The sequence below is a fragment of the Podarcis vaucheri genome (assembly GCF_965113315.1).
Source record: "Podarcis vaucheri genome assembly, chromosome: 11".
Lineage (NCBI taxonomy): Eukaryota > Metazoa > Chordata > Lepidosauria > Squamata > Lacertidae > Podarcis > Podarcis vaucheri.
This window is the reverse complement of record NC_138749.1, coordinates 43016404-43034809: the sequence shown is the minus strand read 5'-3', so window position 1 is coordinate 43034809 and position 18406 is coordinate 43016404. Positions and strand designations below refer to the sequence as shown.

General features: G+C 40.5%; 1 protein-coding gene across 8 annotated transcripts in view; it reads left to right on the top strand.

The window, feature by feature from the left end:
• The window catches only part of PJA2 (praja ring finger ubiquitin ligase 2), a 39763-nt gene extending 23319 nt beyond the window's left edge, over positions 1-16444 (top strand). For all 8 annotated transcript variants that reach the window (XM_082191446.1, XM_082191440.1, XM_082191442.1 and 5 more), the window contains 5 exons: positions 3058-3243; positions 4518-4629; positions 13471-13585; positions 13833-13954; positions 15758-16444. In XM_082191446.1, coding sequence (XP_082047572.1) covers positions 3058-3243; positions 4518-4629; positions 13471-13585; positions 13833-13954; positions 15758-15886 — 664 coding nt within the window. In that variant the 3' untranslated portion in view covers positions 15887-16444. The remainder of the gene's footprint in view (positions 1-3057; positions 3244-4517; positions 4630-13470; positions 13586-13832; positions 13955-15757) is intronic.
• The last annotated feature ends 1962 nt before the right edge of the window (positions 16445-18406 follow it).

The following is an 18406-nucleotide window of genomic DNA, read 5'->3' as shown; positions in this document are numbered from 1 at the left end:
CATCCACAGCTAAAACATTAATGTGGCCTCATTCTGCTCCTAATTTAGTGTGGTATCACTAAAATCTGTGTGTTATCTTACCTTATTAAACTTGTTTATTCTCAAGAAAGCCAGTAATGATGGATGTAAGATAAATTTATCTAATTCAGTAGTTTCATTGTGAGAGCACAGTTTAAAGGGCCGTTCAGGAATTTAAATCTTTTTAGGACAACCATGAATCATACTAAAACTAGCTTTTGCCCTATGTTGACTTGTTTCTGCATTTTTTACTGGGGAAATCAAAAGGGAGTCTCAAACAAAAAGCCTGTGATATCAAATTGTAAGAAAAATTATATATGGTGAAATGGGTTTTTTCCATTGTTGTTACCTTGCTGGGTTACAATTTGGCCATAGCAGAAAGGTTATGTTAATAGAAGCGTCATTGATTATGTGATTTTTGCAGGTGCATGTGCTGCATTACATATTCAATACCAAGGTGTAAATTTGTTATATAAAGGTGTAAATTTGTTATATAAAATACTTGAAAACCTCAAAGTGGGCTTTTGTTGCTGCAATAAAGCTGCTTAGACCACTCCCTCCAGTTCTTCACTTCTGCTAGACAGAACATATATTAAATATTTTGGTCGATGCTTTCCTTTCTGGATAGATTTAAGAGCATGTAGAATTCTTGCTCTGATAAAACTCACGTTTTCTTAGAGCTGTGCCAGTTGTCATGCTTGTGTACAACCAGTTGCACAGAGCTTGAGAATTCATTAGCAGGGATTCTAATGACCTTTCCGCTTAAGTCAGTCACTTTTGAGGAACTGGACTAGAGCAGGAGGAATGTCTTGTTGCAAATAAGTAGTGAAGAATCGTGTGATTCATTCTAAAACATTTGGTTGAGATTTTTTTTGTAAATGGAAAGAAAAATATAGTTTAAGACCATAATTTTGTCCACCTACACAATAAAGCAATTGAAAAGGAAATTGTTTTACTTGCATGCTAATGACCTTTTTCATGTCACATGACTACAATATAACAAATCGTGACTCTTACAGAGTTATTTAGATAAGAGGTACGTGTGTTCTTGAATACATAGTACTGACAGTTTTTAAATAGCAGCTAACTTTAAATTATTCCCTCTCCCTATTTTCACACACAAAAATATGAAGGTCTTGTAAATCATTTGATATTGTTGACCTTTATATAAAGACAGCAGACTGATCAGTAAGCAAGATAAGTTTCAGTTGCAGCTAATTTAGCTAGAATTAGTCTCATGTAGGTTTATAAACTCTGCTTTATTTGGCCTTTTTTATCATCAAGAAGAGAATTGCTCAAGCTTCACATTTCAAGCTAAAAGAAACACACACACAGCTTGGGTTGTTTTGTTTTGTGTTAAGACAGATGGGGAAGCAAAGAGTTATATCTAATTGTATTTCTTTGCTGACAGAAGACTTTTTGATCCAGTGGAGACTTCTGTGAGTTAAAAGGTGAGAGGAAAGTGATTTTCACAAACTCCTGCTTTCCCCTACAGTCCCTTGAGTGTGTGCAGGTTGCTGCAGAGGGAAGGAAGAATATGTGAAAATGCTCTCCCCTCTCTTTTCGCTAATGGAAGCCTGTGCTGAAATCAAAGAGTTTTTCATCAGTGAAGGGACACTATTAGATGCAGGGTTGTATAAGCCCACAATGTGTCATTGTCTTTTCACACAGAAGGATCAAGAGCAGGAACTCTACAAAGAGCAGGTAATAGTTCTACTAAGGCCCTCCACAGTCACTCAGTACAAGTAGTAGCGTTGCGTAGCCACTTGTGTAGTGCTGATTGAGTCTGCCTCCTCATTCTAACACACGGTGCCAGATTCTCAAGAGTTTGAGGCTCATTCCTTGTGCAGTAGGTCAGTAGAAAAGGTGAAAAAAGCTGTACCCATTTAAGTGTCCTAATCATAAGTGCTTTACTTTGTGCAGGTTTGCTCCTTTTGTACTATATAATTTGCTTTTTAGTATAATAAGGTTCTTAGTGGATGTTTTCACTTCCACAATTCATAGAAGCATAGATTTGTAGAGTTGGAAGGGACCCTAAGGATCATCTAGTCTAACCCCTGCAGTGCAGGACTATGCAGCTGTCCCATACGGGAATTGAACCTGAAACCCTGGTATTATCAGCACCATGCTCTAACCAGCTGAACTATCCAGGCTCAATTCCAAAAGGGATATTTTCTGACTACTATCAATATTTATGAAAAATAAATTTAATATCGCTAGAAATTACAGCTCTGATTAAGAAATTCCTCTGCTCTTGTTATTAGCCAGCTGCTTTAACTTGTCCTACTCACTTCTCTGACTATCTGCCTTCCAAATGATCCTATTACAGCCTACCTTCATGATTTGCATTTTGTGAAGATGGCAGATGTATTCCTCTCCAGAGCAAGATCACTAATTTTCAGTTACAATAAAACCTTTGTCTTGGATTCTGGTTATAAAATGGGGAAAACAGTATCATTCAATAATTATGCAAGGATGAACGTTCAATAAACACAGTGAAGGTTTTTTTTATTTTTTTTAAAATGATTCATTTAGTAAATTTATATTCTGCCCTTCCTCCCATAGGAGCCCTGGACAGCAACCACCAAAGTAATAAAACAATTAAAAATGGAGTAAAAACATTTAAAAGTATTTTTAAAAAAAAAATTCTGAAAGCACGTTAAACTCATTATTGTGCTATAGCGGTAGGAGAATACAAAATTCAACTATAGATTTGTGAATGGACTTGACAAAGAAAGTAGTAGGGTGGTAGCTTCCCTGCACAATGTGCTAGGACTTTGGCTCACATCACCAGAGCAGTTTATGCAGACATTAGATCTTTATTATTCATATGTATATAGAAATAATGGTATTTTAGCTATCGCTGTTGAATCGTTACTTAATAGGATGTGCTGCTTTCTATGGAAAACGGCTGCCAGGTTTTGTTTGCTAGCAGCTGGACATAATATGAGCATTCACCAATGAAGAGCGCACTCTGTACACTTGCTTACATGTAGTTTTACTTTCATTTTGTATAGCTTTTCTCATTTTTGTATAAAGGGAACAGACTACCCTAGAGGACGGCGAAATTCCTTGGTTGCAGTATCATGAAGAAATTGAAAGCAGCAGCGATGAGGAAAATGACCAAGTGAGCCATTTTGTGCATCCTGGCTTTTTCATGTTGGATGGAAACAACAATCTGGAAGATGATTCAAGTATGAGTGAAGATCTAGACGTGGAATGGAGGTACTTTACTATGCGCTGATGCTTATTTGAGACATTCACCACTCACATGTTGCCTGCATTAAAATCAACTGAGAAATGGCATAGTAAACGTTCTGCTGTAACAGGTTAACTTAACTACTGAAATGTATTATGAACATTGGGTCTCAGCATCTGGTGGGTCTCTGAATCAAATTCAACATAGAGAAAGGTTCTGCTAGCTCCCCAATTGCTATCCAGCACTGTGATTTCCCTCCTTCCTCTGTGTAAATTAAAATGTGTGGGGTTGAGGGAGGGAGTTTGGAGAGTTGCATGATGAAGGGAGGGGAGCGTTAATCCAAACTTAATTCTACTGTGTTTTATGCTCATTTAGTATGGGATGTAAAACTGGTCTGAGACCGTAATAAAATTTAGATATATAATGAGGCAAGTCATGCTTATACACTGTATGTCCATGTCAAAAAGGAAGGCCTGTTAGCGTGTTGGGCCATTGCTAAGGATTGACCTCACATGCCACCTGTTTCCTTCGCATACATGGAGGACTTACTGGCAAGGCCAATTGTGAAAAGGGGGAATATTTGGTCTGCCACTCACTAACTGATTACCATAGTAAAAATCCTGTAGCTGCAGATATTTTTGTTTCAGGTAGGTAGTCATGTTGGTCTGATGCAGTCGGGGGGGGGGGGGTAAAAGTTGTCCAGTAGCACCTTAGAGGCCAACTCTGAAGTGTGCATGCACAAAAAAGCTTATACCCAGAACAAACTTAGTTGGTCTCTAAGGTGCTACTGGACAATTTTTTAATTTTTTAAAAATATATTTTTGTGTTTACTTTCTGCATGACTGCTCAGCTCTAGATCCCACCTAAGTGTTCATTAGCACAACTTAAAAGAAAAATCCAAGAAAAACCTCTTAAAGCTCAGCCCTGAAGACTACATTTTCACTTATTCCTCCCAGAGGAACTATAGTCACCCTAAAAGAGCCAACACTTTTTGACTCAAAGATAAGAAATTTCGGCTGTTAAGGTACCGTATTGAAAGTACTGCTAATCAGGTTGATTTTGTGTTGCATTCATCTTCTAAGATCACCAGGCCAAGCCTGTTGAATGGTTGTATTTCCTGGCAGCAGCAGCAGCAGGTTTCTTTGTGTGGTTCGTTTTTCAGACTGAGAACTTATTATCTGAAGTTCTAGAACATGAGAGGCAAATGTATGCAGCCCCTTGTAACAGCCTAATTTTTTTTTTTGGGGGGGGATATGGTATCTAATTGCAATTGAGAACATAAATCCTGCTTTTCCCCTAGGCTGCTTGATGAATTTGGTGATGGCTTGGGTGTTGCTCAAGCCATTTCTTATGTGGATCCCCAGTTCCTTACATATATGGCCCTGGAAGAACGACTGGCACAGGCTATGGAGGTAATGCAATACTTTTCTAAGTTTTCATTTTAAGATTAGTTAAACTGAGGGAAAACATAGCTCAGCTACATTTATAGTAGCGTGAACATCCACTGTGGATTAGGCTTTTTCATATTTATCGCATCTGTGAGGAAGCTCACAAGAAGCACCTGAGTGCAGTAGCACTGTCCCCACAGTGACGCCAAGCAATTGGTACTCCTAGGCACAGTGGCTCTGACAGTGGAGGCAGAACATAGGCCCCTATCCCCAAAATAGAGCGGTGGCAAAAAGGCTCAGCCCTCAGGAGGTAGGCTGCAAATGGTGTAAGGAATTTGGACTTCTCTTTAGGAAAGGGAGCATAAAGATATCTGCATTAGCTTTATTTTGCTCTTCGATTTTGCTCTGATTAAAACAGGATTTTTCTGTTCAACGTGTGCTATATGAGCATTGAGCGTACTGCATTGTCTTAAATGCAGTGTTAAAACATTGGCAATATTTCTATTTATAATGTATATGTTGCTGGATGGATGTCTCAAATATTTCAGTTTTGTTCATTCACCCTTGTAGCATGGGAATGTGTTTATATACTCCCCCTGGTTTAAGTCAAGGGACTCAGCTAGGTTGGTAAAGAAAAAGCGTTATATATGAGTTGTATATGCGATATAACACTTTGGCACCAGATGGTGCCGTGGAGTCCTGTCTTTCCCTACCAGATTTCCCTGTATGAGTTTACGATGCATTTAACTGAATCGCTTCTTTGACGTGTCTAGATCCAGCCAAGGTTTTTTTTAAAAAAAATATTTATATTTGTATAGCATCTTATACATGGCTGCCATTAGTCTCCCATTTAAGGGACTGGCCACCTCACCCAGGTTCAGCAGTACTGTGACATCTGATCCAAACCACTCCTTGGTTTCTGCTTTAAGTCAAGTTTTTGTTTGTTTGTATGTTTTTAAAGCCAAGCTGGTAAAAGTTGTTGGTTATTGCTACTTTGGAAAGAGGTGCAGTTCTTCTATAGAACATAGAGAAGGGCAAGGGCTCTCCCTGATTTAGGAGCTGGAAAGGAAGGTGAAAGATTTCCATGCAGTTGCATTGTGCTTTGCAGGCGTTTGGGGCACCTCTGGAGGTCAGCATCATGTCACAAGGTCCCTGCCTCACCTGTTGGTCAGGGTCAGGGGAAGGGTTGGTGACCTTGGGGTGGTGTGTAGATAGTGTGGATGATCCTTTAGTATTACCAAAGTATTATCAGAGTATACAGAGATAGCCCTTGGTATGAAATTTTTGGCATCTGCTGTTCAGTATAAAAGTTTCTCTAGTTTGTTCTGTATTTAAGTTCAATATTATGTAGGAGATCAGTTTCAGGCTTTTGGATATGGGTAAATTCAGCTATTTCATAAGATAGTTTTTGAAATAACTACATTTTATTGTGATAAGTACCGGAACAGGCCATATGATCACAAGTAATTTAGATCCAAGTTTAGAGATCATAGAGGTCATTGAACACTTGGAATCTTAACGTAATGAGAAATATAATAAACCTCTGCTTTTTAGTGAACAAGGAAGGTTGAAAAGTCCTCCTCCCAAAACTAAGCCCAATTCTATTTATTTGGGCTAACAATTTTTCAGCCACCTGTTGTAACAATTGTGAACCTGATAGTTTCTTGGATCTTTTCCATTATAGCCTGGGAAAGTATTTTGGATATGTTTGAACTAGAGAATTCTGTCACAACCCCTTGAACAGCATAGGGAGCATATAATACATACAATTGTAATGCATATAATACTAATCTGTAATATATCCACATGTTCCATGGATTTCCTGAAATTGGGTCTGCATGCTCTGCTATTAATGCCACTTTATTGACATTTTTGCCAGTTGCCTTTTGGATTCTCTCTGCTCAGGAAAATTAAATTAGGAATTGCCTGAGTTGTATGTTGTTGCGTTGCTAAAATAGCAATGTTTAGTAGTCTAAATGAATAATGCAGATTTAGGTTTTCAAAAATGTAGATTCAGAATTTGGACATGTGGTCAACTATTGGAGAAATGAAATGGTAGAGGGTAGAGCATAGAGCATAGAGCAAAGAGCATCAAGGTTGCATATAGACCAGTCCTGAGCTTCTGGGCTCAGGTCTGCTCAATATTCAAATAAATAAATCATTGTGCCTGTCACTGCTGGAATTATCCTGCACATCCTTCCCCCCCCCCTTTTCTTCTCCTGCCCCAAGACGCTAGATAGTTCTGTGCTTTCCCTGTTGAGTTCATGAATAAACGGAAAACACATTTTTCTGGCTAATGTCTGAAGTGGGGGAGAAAGCACTTTGACTTCTGAATGCATAATTGGAAAAGCTGTAGGTTTTCCATTTAGGAAAATGGGATGAACTCCAGTCAGTTATATATAATGCTGGCCAGGGGGAAACTAATTTCTTGGAGTTAAGACCTTCAGTTTCTATGCAACTTTTTGAAGCATAACTTATGTTGAGGGTTGAGAGACAGCCACACCCGTAGATTACAGAAAATATTTATGGATTTGAACCTTGTCTCTAATACCACTGTACCACACTAGCTTTGCTAAAGATCAGGGCACCAGTAAGCTCAGGGAAGTGTGACAAGTCCCTTGTTGGTATTGCTACCTGGGACAGGCTTATTGGTAGTATTGGTAGCAAGAACCTGGCAGCAGTTGTGGTGGACCCTGGCAGTTGCCCTAAGGTATCACATGCTGGTACTCATTTCCTTAGACATTTTTGATATTTTCTTATGTAGAATAATGGCAAACTTTTTTGTTCACACATACAATTTTTATTACATGTTGAGGGACCGCAGAAATCAACAATAGTTTTAAATAAATATACTTAATATTCTTTAAAAACAGGATAGTGATATTTTAATATGTAATTGTTATTACAGTATCATAAATGAAACTTGTATTCCCAACTTCAGTTGAATAAATTATACATTTCAAAGTACATGTCAGAAACCTTTTACACAGAAAAAAGAGAGTTTGCGTGCTTATGTATGTGTGTGGGTAGTATATGCATGTATTCTGTCTTGCTTTGGTCTCACAGGATTTCATTGTGTATAAAAATAAGTTGTGTAATTCCTTGTTAATAAATAAGTTCTCCATTTTATTTTATTTAAAAGCAAGCCATTAGTCCAAGACTTCTGTGTATTTCTTTCAATATTTTATTTCATACAGTGGTGCCTCGCAAGACGAAATTAATTCGTTCCGCAAGTTTTTTCTTCTTGCGAGTTTTTCGTCTTGCGAAGCACGGTTTTCCATAGGAATGCATTGAAAATCAATCATGGGTTCCTATGGAGACCGTCCGGGGACAGAGGGGAAGCGCCGCGGGCCTTCCCCTCTGTCCCCGGACCTGTTTTAAAGCAAGGGAAGGGGCAGCAGGGAGAATCGCTTCTCCCCGTTGCCGCCTTCCCCTCTGTCCCCTCTTTTGAAGCAAGGGGCGGAGGGGAGAAGATCGCTTCTCTCCGTTGCCGCCCCTTGGTTCAAAAGGGGTCTGGGGACAGAGGGGAAGGCGTGCGCGCACCTTCCCCTCTGTCCCCAGACCTGTTTTAAAGCAAGGGAAGGGGCAGCGGGGAAAATCGCTTCTCCCTGTTGCCGCCCCTTGGTTCAAAAGGGGTCCGGGGAGAGAGGGGAAGGCGCGCATGCGCCTTCCCCTCTGTCCCCTCTTTTGAAGCAAGGGGCAGAGGGGAGAAGATCGCTTGCGCCTTCCCCTCTGTCCCCGGAGATTGCGGGGCTGGCAACGGGGAGAAGCGGTCTTCTCCCCACCGCCCCTTGCTTTAAAAGAGGTCCGGGGTGCGGGGGCAAGCTTCTTTTTGCGAAGCAAGCCCATAGGGAAATTCGTCTTGCGAAGCAACTCAAAAACGAAAAAACCTTTCGTCTTGCGAGTTTTTCGTCTCGCGAAGCGTTTGTCTTGCGGGGCACCACTGTATCTGTTATAAAAAGAGAAAAGTTTGTGATTCTAAGAACTCTTTTTAGAAGATAGTTCAGTTTCCTGAACTTTGTTCTAAAAGGAAAATTCAGAACTGACTTTGAGCATTGTGTTATCAACATTTAGGTGAATTCCTTTAAAACACTGTACTCTTGAAATAAGTAGCTTGGAGAAGTTGTTTTCAAGTGGCGAAAATATACTAGTCAACACTACCCTGTTTCAGTTGAATGTTTTATTCCTTTGTCAATTTATTTATTTCAACACCTTTAAACAAAGATTATTTTTCTATGTGCTGCATTTAAATAACATGCTTAGTGTTTCTATATCAGAGAGGAGCTGTGCAAGAATTTAACATTATAGCTACCGTATTTTTCGTCCCATAGGACACACCTAGTTTTTTTGGGGGGGAAATAAAGGAAAATTCCGCCCCCAAAAAAGCAGGTCGGGGAAACCGAACCAGGTCGAGGAACAGCGGGATGGCGGCACTGCGCCTCCCTGCTGTCCCCCGAGCCGGCGCGAGGGGCGCTCTACATCTGCTATCCGCAGCGTGGGGAGCCCTGCAGGGAACTCCTGCAAGGCTCCCCACGCTGTGGATGTCTGCCGGGCGCGGGGGGCGCTCTGCTTCAGGGCGCCCCTCGCGCTGGGCAGCGGGCTGCTATCCGCAGCGTGGGGAGCCTTGCGGGGAACTCCTGCAAGGCTCCCCACGCTGTGGATGTCTGCCGGGCGCGGGGGGCGCTCTGCTTCAGGGCGCCCCTCGCGCTGGGCGGCAGGCTGCTATCCGCAGCCTAGACATCCCTGCAGGACCTCTCGTAGGGCTGCCTAGGCTGGGGATGTCTTCCTGAAGCCTGGAGAGCGAGAGCGGTCGGTGCGCACCGACCCCTCTTGCTCTCCAAGCTTCAGCAAAAGCCTGTATTCGCCCCATAGGACGCACCCAGATTTCCCCTTCATTTTTGGAGGGGGAAAAGTGCGTCCTATAGGGCGAAAAATACGGTATAATAACTGTACCAGAAACAGCCATTAGTTTACATAGGAACTGAAATGTTTTGAAATTTCACTCCTTAGCTACTTTAGTTTGGGGGTACGTATTTTTAAAGAATGCTTTACTCCTCTTCATCACTAAACTAAATCTTTTCAAATAACAAGCATGTTCATATAAATGACTTACCAGTGTCCACAGGTACTTGCAATTTCTGATTCCCTCCATTCCATCTATGCAGATGATGTACTTAATATGGCAGAGCGCGAGCATTTTTATTTTCTATTTTCTTCTGAATCAGTGAGTCATTGCCTTCCTGTAAGATTCAGTGACCTTTCCAAGAACATTACAGTGCACAAGAGCCTTTGCATGTAAGATTTGGAGTCGCAGGTAGTCTAATTTCCTGGAAAAGGCAGAATGTAAAATGTTGATGCCATACCATAGTTGGTACTTGTCATTTTGTGGCAGTTTTGGCTGTGGATTTATTTATTTATTTATTTAGATTTATTTAGCTGCTTTGAATACTTTTGAATACTTCTTACATTCCTAAGTTATCTAGAAATGGTATTGGGTGTATTCTACCCTCATCAACAGAACTTTTATTTAAGTTAAATATAGTTCTGGTGCCCTGCTGATGTGTTTTATGTTGAAAATGTGCGCTGCACGTCCTATACCAGCAGATCACAAACTTCATTCAGATAGTCTGTGGCAAGTATATGAATTTGTGGTTGAAGATGGGAGATGTCACATCCATCACACTGAATATTTGTATTCATTTGAATCGTGCATTTATTCATTCATTCATTTCCTTTCATTGTATTATGATTTGAATTCTGTGGAATTACAGTTGCTACAATGGACAGGAAAATGATATAAGTGGTCTGCCAAGAACTTCAGCAATTTTCAAGTGGTCCATAGGGAAAAAAGTTGGGGAACCACTGAGTTAAACTAAATACTGAAATTGTGTTGCAAAGCAATTGTAAAGGGAAAAGTAAGCAAATGTTTATTATAGTATAACATTGAATTGTTTTATTCCTCCTTTAAGTTTAAGATGGCAGCCTTACTGCAAAGATTATTGCCTCCTTTCTTTAACTCTTTTAGATGTTTAGAAGATTAATCTTCCAAATCATTGAAGTAACTTTGTCATCATGCTTATGTAGTTAAACTTAATCTTTTAGATTTGTTTGTGTGTTATGTTTCCCATCATTCTAGATTTGTTAATAAGTGTGGCATCTCCAAGCAGCTGGATCTGCATTTTTTACTGTTTGCAATACATTATTCTCATTGTGAATAACCTTTCTGTGTTGGCTTGCTAGTGGAAAGGCTGGGGGAGAACATGCCCTGTAGGTCAAGGTGGAAGGGTTGGTGACTGCATGTCACAACATCTCATTACATGTTTTGCGCCTTCTTTGAAAACAGTGGAATTTTGTGCAGTGAAGTTGGAGTTAGAAAAGATAAACAAGAAATCAGAGAAAATATAACAGACAGGCTCTTCTCTAAGGATAAATTAGTTAGAATAGTTCATAATTTTCTCATATTTTGACAACCTCAATTTTGAAAATTCAGAACTCTGCTACAAGCAGAGGCAGTTGCTAATAATAATAATTAATAGTAAGAAAAGTAGCTAGAGAATGATGTTACTAAGAAATATTTGTATTGCCTGGTGGATTAATGGTATGAAGTTCTATCAGATATTTGCACAACTACAAGCAGAATAGTAGTTTTACTACAACAGCAGAATTTGTCTCAATTATTTGTTATCTTCTAGGACACAATTGTCAGCTGCCCTAGGTTTCAGAAACACTTGTGATCCACAACACTTGTGCACCAAACTCGGTGATACCCATTCAATAATGCAAAAGGGGGGGATCAATAACAGCCATAAGGTAAAGGTACCCCTGCCCGTACGGGCCAGTTGTGTCCAACTCTAGGGTTGTGCGCCCATCTCGTTTAAGAGGCCGGGGGCCAATGCTGTCCGGAGACACTTCCGGGTCACGTGAACAGCGTGACGAAGCTGGCGAGCCAGCACCAGCACAGCGCATGGAAACACCGTTTACCTTCCCGCTATAAAGTGGTACCTATTTATCTACTTGCACTTAGGGGTGCTTTTGAACTGCTAGGTGGGCAGGAGCTGGGACTGAAAGACGGGAGCTCACCCCGCCGCGGGGATTTGAACCGCCGACCATGCGATCGGCAAGTCCTAGGCGCTGAGGTTTTACCCACAGCGCCACCCGCGTCCCAATAACAGCCATAGAAACACCCAAAAGCAAAAAGGCAGGTGCACAAATGAATGTGGTTGCAAATGTGTTTTGAGGAAAAATTTCATCAAGAGAAGTGTTTAAAGCTTCTTAAAACCTGTATCAAGCAGTTTTTAGTACAGCTTACCTTAAGTGGCCGACAGGTTTCTGAAAGCACAACGTAGGTCCATTGACAGTTGTTACTCTTCCTGAGAACAAAAAACCAAACCATGTTTGGCACAAATCTGAATATTAGAGTTGTATGCTTAACATAATACTGGTGGTGTTGGCTCCAAAAGCTTGTTTGGTTAGCCTTTAACTCACTAAGACGCTGTGGACAACTCACTATCCTCTCGGCCCCATATCTACAATATGAAGAGCTTGGCCTGCCCTACATAGCTCTTGTGGGGATTGCAGAAGACATGTATGTGGAACATTTTGAGCACAAAGTACTATACTTGTTTTCATTTCCTGAGTAAGTGAACATATTTTCTCTCAGACTTTCTAGCAGTTTCCCTTTTAAAATATATTAAGTTAAAACAACAGCAAGTAGTCTAATGGAATAAATATGTATTAAAAGAATATGTAGATTTAGATATTCCTATGATGTATTTTTTATTGAAGAACTGCAAAGTTCTTTGTAAATGATGAATAATAATGCCATTCTAGTATTTTTCTGGGGAAGTAATGTAAATTTATGGACCTTTTCATTAAGCACTGTGACGCAGTGTTGAAGGTGAAATTTGGCATCTGTTCACCAAAATAACCATGCATAATCAATCAGAACTTAATTGGAACTACGGATGTAGTCTAAGCAGTTAGACCCCAGAGCAAAAATGTACTACATTCTTCTGGTTATGGAAAGGGGTTTGGTTATCTTGGCCACATACCCAATGAAGTTTACATACGAAATCTTGTTTAAATAATAATAGCCTTTGTGTGGGTGAGTTTCTCAATTTTTAGACAATATCTTGATGTAATATTGAACAAAGGCATCTTCAAAGTGTGTGGCGCCACAGGCAAGTTCCTAATTCTGCAGCCCAATTGAACCACCTGATCACCTATCTGCAGCTCATTCTGTATGTGCAAACCAGTACATGGCATCTGGTTTCCATTCTCCTAAGAGATTATACTGCATGCACTGCTTCCCCCCTGAGCACCATGGACACTCCATTTTGGGGAGAAGGACAGCATAGCAAAGTTGTGACAAAGGAAGATGTAGCTGCCAGCTAAAGTAGGGCAAGACATGAAGAGGGAAGCGTATGTTTTAGAAGCATGACTTAATAACCTGCTCCATAACAGCATTAAACTATGCAAACCACTATTGTAACTGAAAATTGAACTGGTAACAACTGTGATTGGTTGAAATGAGAGACTAATCTATGATAGTGCCATGCTGTTACTAAGGCAATCAAGCCTGGACCGCTCTCCTCTGCTGAAGTAAAAGATGACAGATGGTTCATCCACTTTAATAATATAGATTCATGTTCATTAAGGAGTAAATTTTATTCTTTAATTCTCAGAGATTAATATTTACAACCAGATCTCTCATACGTATTATATCAATTTAGCATTTCTGAAGGGAAATGTAGAAGCATGTCAATTTGTACCCATCCTTTTCTACAGTTGTTGAGCTTCATGCAACCCTTTTAAATGGATTTTTTTTAAAGGAATAAATTATATCTGTCTTATGCATCTTTTTAGACCGCTCTGGCACATTTAGAGTCCCTCGCAATTGATGTTGAGCAGGCCCATCCACCAGCTAGTAAGGAGAGCATAGACTGTCTGCCACAGATTATTATAACAGAAGATCACAATGGTAAGCATAAATGAGACAACTCTGGTCAAATTCTGATTAAAATAATGGTGGCCTGTGGTTTTTTTGTTTTTTGTTTTGGTTTTTTTTGCAAGCTTTAGCATGGCAGTATCTAACCTGCAAGTAGAACTAGAGGCTAGTTTCAAAAGCTTTATGCTTAGAAGGCTTATATTTCTAATTGTGCCACTTTAATCTTTGAGATCTCTTAGGTTTTGAAAGTGCAGGCTGATATGTACTTTGTTTCCCTAAGCTGTAGGTCAGGAGCAGTGCTGTGCTATCTGCTGCAGCGAGTATATCAAAGAAGAAATTGTAACAGAACTTCCATGTCATCACTTCTTTCATAAGCCCTGCATAACACTTTGGTTGCAAAAGGTGTGTATTTGCATTGAAATCTAACAAATTCCTTTAAAACTCGCAATTTCTGTGAAACATTGACTATACTCGGTGGACATGGATTTCTTCCTACTTGCTTTCAGTTGTACTTTGAGAAGATGCCAAACAAACATAATATTTCTCTTTTTTGAAGTTAGATTTAAATGTATAGCTACAAGTGCATGAATATGTTCAGTGCCATGTTAATTATTTTTAAAATGCTTCATTGACTAGAGATCCAATTGTTCTTGTGTTTAAAGGCAGAAAAGCTCTGCTGGTAGTGGTTGTCAGACTTCAATTTAGTATTGAAAGAATATAAAGATCAATTCAATTGGATCCTAGGCATTTGTTTTCAGTAGCTGAACTGAACATAAGTACAGTGGTGCCTCGCAAGACGAAATTAATTCGTTCCGCAAGTTTTTTCTTCTTGCGAGTTTTTCGTCTTGTGAAGCACAGTTTCCCATAGAAACGCCTTCCCCTCTGTCCCCGGACCTGTTTAAAGCAAGGGGCAGCGGGGAGAAGATTGCTTCCCCCCATTGCCTGCCCCGCAATCTCCGGGGAGAGAGAGGAAGGCGCGCGCGCCTTCCCCTCTGTCCCCGGACCTGTTTTAAAGCAAGGGAAGGGGCGGAGGGGAGAAGATCGCTTCTCCCCGTTGCCGCCCCTTGGTTCAAAAGAGGTCCGGGGAGAGAGGGGAAGGCGCACGCACCTTCCCCTCTGTCCCCGGAGATTGCGGGGCTGGCAACGGGGAGAAGCAATCTTCTCCCCGTCGCCCCTTGCTTCAAAAGAGGTCCGGGGACAGCGGGGAAGACGCGCTGCGCTTCCCCGCTATCCCTGGAGCTTGCGGGGCAAGCTTCGTTTTGCGAAGCAAGCCCATAGGGAAATGTGTCTTGCGAAGCGGCTAAGAAAACGAAAAACTCCTTCGTCTAGTGAGTTTTTAGGCGTTCGTCTTGCGGGGCACCACTGTAACAGTCCTTCCACACACAAGTTCACTCCTGGTTAGCTTTCTTTCTTTCAGCAGCCTAATTAAGGTGGGACAGTAGTGTGTCTGTGTTTGCTATTGTTAAACAGTTGGGAATCAGCAGTCCTTGCTGGTCTACAGCAAGTTACTCAGAGACCTACGAGTAGATCCCAGACTATCACCCCCAAAGTTTCTGGAATATTTGCAAATTTCACAGCTTTACTAAAAAGTTTGATTACAGTGAAACACAGGTTAGAGATAATTGTTTTAGTAATGTTTTAGGTCTTTTCTATTGGAAAATTTGACTATATTATATTTGTGATTTGACCCTAACGAATTCCTGAGATTTCAACGTTTGCTGTGGCAACAAGTGTTAACTTAACCTGCCCTCATCAAGACACTAGTCCAGGGGGAGGGGAGGGGAGTGAGTGCAGTGTTGCATATAGATTGGCTTTCTGCAATTAGAATTTAGCTTTCTGAAATGAATTTTGCCTATTTCACATAGTAGTGAACTTTAAACAAAAAATCTAGTGATAGGAACCTTCTTAAAATATTGAACACAAGTAATACCACATTTTGTCATTTTATGTTTGATGTTTCACTACCTCTACCAAAGGCAGTCTCACGATTTGCTTATTCCAGAGAAATCCCTCTGAAATTGGCATGACACCTAAGAAGCAGGTACACAAAGACTGGTCTTAGGTTAGCAAACTGGCTGCTTTGCTCACTCAGGGTTCACACACGCAAATCTGTGTTTATTTGAGGTGTTGTATTTTGGCATTCTTGCGTACCTGGCCTTCTTGTAGCTGCCTTGCAACTGATCGATGGCCTTTTGTTTCATCTAGTCTGGAACGTGTCCTGTATGCCGCCACGTGCTTGCGCCTGTGCTTCCAGAGCCATCTATTCCCACAGTTACCTTCCTGCCTGATCATGATTCTACTCCTTCAGTCCACAGTACATCAGGAACACAATAAAATGAACATCTGAAAAGAGAGTTTGAACCATCAAATTTTACTGTAAATTTCTCCTGTTTAATTACAATGTGAAATTGATTTATATGTAAGTATATATATATAAATATAAATATATATTAAAAACACTTTAAAGTATACTAGTTTAGAAAGAGAATGTATGACCATTCTAAATGGTTTAGAAACCATTTAGAGCTAGAATTATCAGACTAAAAGGAGTAAAAGCTTGCACTAGTTTTCCTCAGTAAAACATGTCGCTGTTAACTAATGTCTAATGCTTATATTAAATTTGTCTTAAGGAATGATCATTATTAATGTGGCACTTGTGTTCAAGGTAATGCAACTGCAGTGCAGTTGGAGCTTACAGATGTTATGCATATATAACCTGTTTTACATTATATAATAATTGAGGCTTGGGTTGTTTCTTTTTGTTGAAAAATAGTGCCACTTGATTACTTTGTACATAGCTCTTTCATATTTGCATCAAATGTGAAGACGTTCTGTGATCACAGCAGTAGTATACTTTGGTTTCACTGGAAATAAAAAAGCATAATAACTCAACTTCCCTGTGATTTCATAATAGCATGTGTGCTTGTGAGCGTTTCTCTAACCAGTACCCAGAACTGATAGTTGGGCAGCTTTATGGAGTTCATAAAGCTAAAGGTAAAGGGACCCCTGACCATTAGGTCCAGTCATGGCCGACTCTGGGGTTGCGGCGCTCATCTCGCTTTATTGGCCGAGGGAGTCATGTGGCCAGCATGACTAAGCCGCTTCTGGCGAACCAGAGCAGCGCACGGAAATGCCGTTTAGCTTCCCGCCGGAGCGGTATCTATTTATCTACTTGCACTTTGATGTGCTTTTGAACTGGTAGGTTGGCAGGAGCAGGGACCGAGCAACGGGAGCTCACCCCATCGCAGGGATTCGAACCGCCGACCTTCAGATTGGCAAGTCCTAGGGCTCTGTGGTTTAACCCACAGAACCACCCGCGTCACTTTATGAAGTTCATAATCTGACACAATTTGACATGCCTGTGGTAGAAACTGAGGGCACATCAGACTATAGAAAACCTGTGGGAGCTGGGTGCTTTCATTATATCAGCTGTTGGAATTTAGATAGGCAAATTTTAGTGGCCAGGTTGAGAGGTTATAAAGGGGGTCATACTGCCTGCAAAGCTAATGAAATACAATGGAAAGAAAGAACTCCAATTCTTGTCAGTAGGACACCTAAGGTACAATGCATTACATTACATTACAGTACAGTACAGTACAGTACAGTACAATGCATTAGTCTTCAAAATTTTCTGCTGACTTCATTATTAATATTTTTATTATTTTAAAATTGTGTGTGCAGTAGGGTGAGCTGCTGGGTTACACACTATCCACTCACTAACTGTTCTCTTTATACATTGTACAATACATCCAAATCCCATGATACTGATGGCTGGGGAAATTATGCAAGTCTCCAACACCGAAGTGTCTGCAGATGTATTATTTTACTGTAAGAGACTGTGAAACAGACGCATCCCGGGGTTCTTCTACCCAGCTCTTATTTAATTTACCATAATATGAAAAAAGGTTTTGCGCTTATACATGAATGATCTGTTAACAGCTACATTTTTTTTAACAGTTGTCAGAGTATATTCTTCACTTGTCCTGTAAGAACAGATTTTGCAGCAGTGCTTTAGCACTGTAAGAAATAGCAGGGATGGGGGGAGAGAATAATTCCACACTTCACCCACAAAAATGTCAGCTCACAGTTTCTAGAACAGAAGGGAAATAACAGCTGGACTCTGTTTGGAAAGGGTGTAGGACTAATTATTTAAGCCCCCATAGCATCCTTGCACTGTTGCTCTCCCCCCCCCCACGCCACATCGCTGAAGCTGTATGCAGCTTAGCCAGTTTGTCAGGTTTAAAGAACAGGAAATTATGTTCTCAAGTCACCTAGCAATAGACAGATGCTTTCATTCCTCCCTTCTACAAAACTAGGTAAAAATGCCTGGGCTGAGGCTTTGGCAAGAAGAAACATCATTATCACGCTGGTACATGAGGGGAATGCCCTTTCATTTCCAAGGGTGGATTGTCCCCCACCCCAATGATCTAAATCAATCTGCCTTGGCAAACAGAGCATTCCTCTTCGTTACCATCATTATAAAGAAGGCTTTTGGTGCCCAAAAGTCCAATTTAAATAACCTCTTAAATCAAAATTTTCATGCTGAAATACATGTTTCCTGAAAAAGATGCATACTTTAAGAAACCAGAGGCCTTCCTCATTGGAATATTAGGTTCTGAACTGACCAAGAAAGATGTAAAGGTATTTTTGTATGCCACAACTGCTGCTCGAATTTTAATAGCCAAAAAGTGGAAAACACAAGAATTACCAACTGTGGAAGAAGGGAAGATGAAGATGATGGACTTTATGGAGCTAGCTGATCTCACTGGGAGATTCCGTGACCAGAAAGAAGAGGAATACCAAGAAGATCGGAAGAAATTTAAAGACTATTTGAATAAATATTGTAATATTAAA